Here is a 4,550-nt window from a genome sequence, read left to right on the forward strand (position 1 = left end):
TTCCTGCTGCCAGCTGGGTGATGATGGCACCCTGTGATCCTCCCTACCCCCACCCAGGCAGGGACAGCCCTGCTTACCAGTGACCTCTACAGAACCAGACTCTCCAGCCCTTGCTCTGCCCAAGCCTTTGGCACTTGGTTTCTTCTCAACCACATCACCAGTTGGTGGAAACCAACACAGTTCCTGCCCCAGCACAGGCACAGTGAGAAGGGGCAGCTCCAGAATCCACAGCCAACCTCTTGGTTGGGTCCAACCACACAGGTCCCTGCCACAGGCACTGCCCAGGACTGTGATGAGCCAAGCAAAACACAGGGCACAGAACAGGCCCCAGGCAAGGTCCCCCAGGGCAGTTTGGGTTACCAGGCTCCTTCCCCCTTTGTCATGTCTTCAGAGAGCTCTTCCAACAGAAAGAAATGCCTTCTGCTGACAGGACCCACCACAGCTCCTTCCCAGCATGGAGCAGCTGGGCAGCATACCTGGCAGCCTGGGTAGCCTGCAGCTGCAGCTCACTGTTGCTCCCATTCACAGCTTGAACGATTTCCTCCAAGGACAGCTGGATAATCTGTGTCACAGGGAATGATTCAGAGTCAGACACAAGCCAGGACTCCCTCCGGTTTAATCTCCACAGTCAATCAGCCGTCTAGACCCAAGTCAGTCACCACTTCATATCTAAGCAATGTCTGTTCTTTATGCAACGCAGTTTCGAGATGAGGCAGAGGAGGAGAATCCACAAAAGCCTTTGAGGCAACTCATCCTTATAATCAAGGATGGAAAGAGTCCCTGACACACCATAATGGGCCAAGGAGCTCAGTAATTACCCCTTGCTGCACAGGGAGCCAGACAGGAGCTTCACCAGCTCCCAGTGAGCTGGAGCACCAGCCAGTTCCACCTGCCATCAAGGGAAGGCACATGGGACATCATCTCCATGCAAAATAACACCAAAAAAAGAGCTTGGCCACCTAAACCACCTCCAACACTGGGCACAGTGATCAGGAATGGCACTGGCTATGTAACCCAGGTCACTTGAGCTGGACTTGGTAGTGGTCCAAGCAGTAGATGATACCTGCTGCACAAGTCATGTGCTGCAGAAATGAACCTGCCCAGGTACAGAGCACCCTGCACTCACCTCATTTCCTTTGTCTTCTATTGGAGAGAGGTTCTTGTCCATCAAACTGAATGAAATACTCCTGCGCTTCAGGATCTGCTCATCCCTCTTGGCCTTTCGCAGCTCAATGTTCACCTCCACTCTCTGCCTCCGCAGAGCCTGCAGGGGAGGAGAAGGGCATCACCCCACTGGTGTCTGCTTCACCCCATTCCCTGAGGAGCTCATCTCAGCTCTGTAACCCTCTGCCCCAAGTTTCCCAAGTGAGGAAGACAGGACCAGCATCTGTTCCTGGGCAGCTCCATGTTATGGCTTGGAGAGTTACATGGGAGATGGGACCTCTCCCTCAGTGCCTCTCAAGGCCGTGGGCTGCTGGATGAACCAGCAACCAGGAGCTGTTTATAAAAGTCAACTTGCTGAACTTGAAAGGCAAACCCTCATCTCTCTACTGGCTTAAAGCAAGCTGACAGGTCCCATGGACTGACATCCCATACCAGCCCCCTCTCTGCAGGGATAACAGCTGCTGAGAGGTTGGCAGGAGGGGCTGGACCATCTCCCTTCCCCAGCACCTTCATCAGTACAGCTCAGCCACCCACCCAAAACTCCTGTCCACCTGTGCCACCACACTCCTCACAGCCCAGCCAGCTCCACATCACATCTCAAAAGCTAACTGAGCATCACCCCCACACCTCCTTGTTACCCCATAGAGGGACATTTGGGGACAATTGCCCTTCAGAAGTTTTTACATCAGCTGCTGCCAACAGGCAAACTCCCAGAGGGGAGTGTTTTCCCAAGGGGATGGCACATGCAGATGAGTGAAGGTTGGTACTTACAGCTGCATCCTTGCCCTTGTTCTTGAACTTCCTCAACCTCTCACTGTGCTTAGTCACAACTGGCATCTTGGCAGGTTTGAGAGAGGCACCAGCTGAAAGACTTCACGTGCTTCTGGGGTTCAGGACAGAGCAGTGTCAGGTCACAACCACACCAGAAACATCCACCTCCATCCACAGAGAGGTCTGGGACCACCCACACTCCCACCAACAGCCTGGGACACACATTTTCTCCCCAACAACCCCCAGCAAGAGAGATGCTGGAGGTTCCCAGCCCTCAGCAGAGCTCAGCAGGATCCTCATGGGCTGCAGAACTAAACACAAGCCACCACTTAACACCAGGATACAAGAGTTACAGCTACTGCAATCCCTGAGGAAGGTGGACACACCACTGCCCATTGTTACAGCAACACCACCTTCCACAGGTTCTGATTTAAGGACAAGCAGCCACATCCAAGCCTAATCTCCTACCCCACCATACAGCCCAGGCTGGCTTCCTACACCAGGACCCCCAGTAAGAAAGACACAAGGTCACATGCAGTGGGATGAAGTGACCAAGTTCAACTGAGCAAAGAGTTCTCATGGAACTCAGCTCCTAGGAAGGGCTACCAGGTGAAAAACATTAAACAGGGGCAAGTAAAACCATTCCTAAGCCAATCTTAGTGAGGAAGCCACAGACAGACACACAACTAAGACCATGAGCAGACCTTCAGACAGTTCTTGTCACAAAAAAAAGCAAGTTTTCCACCCAGGAGAAGCACAAGGATGTTTTCAGAGCAGCCAGACTCCACCAAGGGACCCCTAAAGCCGGGCTGTGCCTGGACACACACAGGTGCTGCACCTCCACCTTCCCTCCAGCCTTACAGCCAACACCTGTGCTCAGGTCAGTCCCCACAACCTCCCTTATTTCATCTTTCTGAGCTTAAGGAGTAGCTTTTTTTTCCTTGGATCCTCTCTCCCCCTGTTTTCTGCCCCAGCAACCAAGGGCAGATCCCAGCAGCCCAGCTCTTCACCTCAACACAGCAGTCAGCCACCAAACTGCAGCCATCCCCCAGTTCACAGAGGGACCAGGACAAGCCACCTCTTGTCTCAAGCCAATTACACCCTATAGCCCTAAGCCCTACACTCAAACCTCAAGGTCTGCTTCAACCTCCCTTCCTCTGTTTCCCATCCAACAGAGGAGAACTGTAACACCCCAAAAGACCTCCTCTTTTTGGGGACCTTCCTCCATACCCACCTCAGCAGAGGTGCACCACAATCCTCACACTGACACCAACCAAACAGGAGACCCAGCACAGCCCCAAACAGCTACCAGAGCCCAACCAGCAGCCCCATACACACCATAGGGTAGGCAGAAACACCCAGCACCCCAAAGAAGAGGGAAAACCACTCACTTCAACTCTCTCTCATACCCCACCCCTCTCATCTGCCCCTTTTATTGCCCCCACGGAGCCACGTACCCTCCCAGTTCACCCCCATGATTGGTTCTTCTCAGGACAGCTGCCCATGAGCTCCAGCTGCTCCTTTGCCATGTCCACCTGGATGCACTTGGAGGGGGATGGATGGATGGTGATGGATGGATGGTGATACCTTCCCTCCTGAGCTGCCTTCCCTTCAGCCTGGGCGACCCTGCTCCCCCCCAGCACTTAAACATTTACACTTTGACCTTGTTTGTGGCCAGACCCTTCACAGGAGACGCCATCCTGCACCCGTACAGCATCCCATAACACAGGGGACAGTCTGGGTGCTGTGTCCCCAATGCAGGGCAGGGGAGTGCAGGGGATGGGCAGGCTGGGGATGCCCCTTTTTTGTCTGAGTAGCTGGAAGGTCCTTCTGGGAGGAGATGCAGTCCAGGCGAGGTTAGCAGGGACCAGGATGATGGAGCCAGGCGAAATCAGCCCCATGGAGGCTGCAAGTGGGTGAGACTGGATTAAGAAACCTGGAGCAGCAGCAGGTGCTGAGCTGTTGGCTGGTGCAGGAGCTGCCATGGAGAGAAACACAGCAGGAACCTATTGTCCCCACAAGTCCTTTAGATTTTGGCCAGGAGCTGCTGGGCAGCTCTTACAGCTACATTACGTGCTTATCACTGTCTCCATCAGCTTTCATCAAGAGCTGGTTGGCATTTACGGTGCCTCAACACCAGCTACACACTGATGCTCGGGCTGCTTGCACAGCTTGTCCTCCTGCCCACGCCACCGCTGTGACCAACAGTGACAACAGCATCCCTGCCCCAAAATAACCGCTCGCAGCAGAGCTTGGCTACAGCACTGCGGGCAGTTTGGGGACTCTGAAGTGCTGAAGGCCTCCTGGGTTTGCCAGCCCTCCAAGCCATCGCCCTTCCTAGCAAAGCCCCATTAAACCCACTCCAAACTCCTCTGTGTGCGCAGAGGTGCCAGCCTGGTCCAGCCCACGGGGACAGGAGGAGCAGTGTTTGCCAAACGGGTGGGGAAAACAGCTATGAAATTATTTAATTAAACCCTGATTTTAAATTACTTGAGATCTTTTTCTGGGAGGGAGATGAGGAGCACTGTAATGCGGAGCAGGCGCCTGGGCTCGCTGCGGGATGGTGGGAGCGAGGTGGTGGTGGGAGGGTGTCCTGGTTTTTAGCTGGGACAGAG

General features: G+C 54.2%; 1 protein-coding gene across 1 annotated transcript in view; it reads right to left on the bottom strand.

Annotated features, from left to right (window-relative positions):
• The window catches only part of LOC104530545 (importin subunit alpha-5), an 8,503-nt gene extending 6,502 nt beyond the window's left edge, over window positions 1–2,001 (bottom strand). The window contains exons 1-3 of the mRNA XM_010175166.1: window positions 1,936–2,001; window positions 1,127–1,264; window positions 477–562 (exon numbers count right to left, since the gene is read on the bottom strand). Coding sequence (XP_010173468.1) covers window positions 477–562; window positions 1,127–1,264; window positions 1,936–2,001 — 290 coding nt within the window. The remainder of the gene's footprint in view (window positions 1–476; window positions 563–1,126; window positions 1,265–1,935) is intronic.
• Between the last annotated feature and the right edge of the window lie 2,549 nt (window positions 2,002–4,550).

This window comes from Antrostomus carolinensis, unplaced genomic scaffold (assembly GCF_000700745.2).
Source record: "Antrostomus carolinensis isolate BGI_N321 unplaced genomic scaffold, ASM70074v2 scaffold49179, whole genome shotgun sequence".
In the NCBI taxonomy this organism is placed as follows: domain Eukaryota; kingdom Metazoa; phylum Chordata; class Aves; order Caprimulgiformes; family Caprimulgidae; genus Antrostomus; species Antrostomus carolinensis.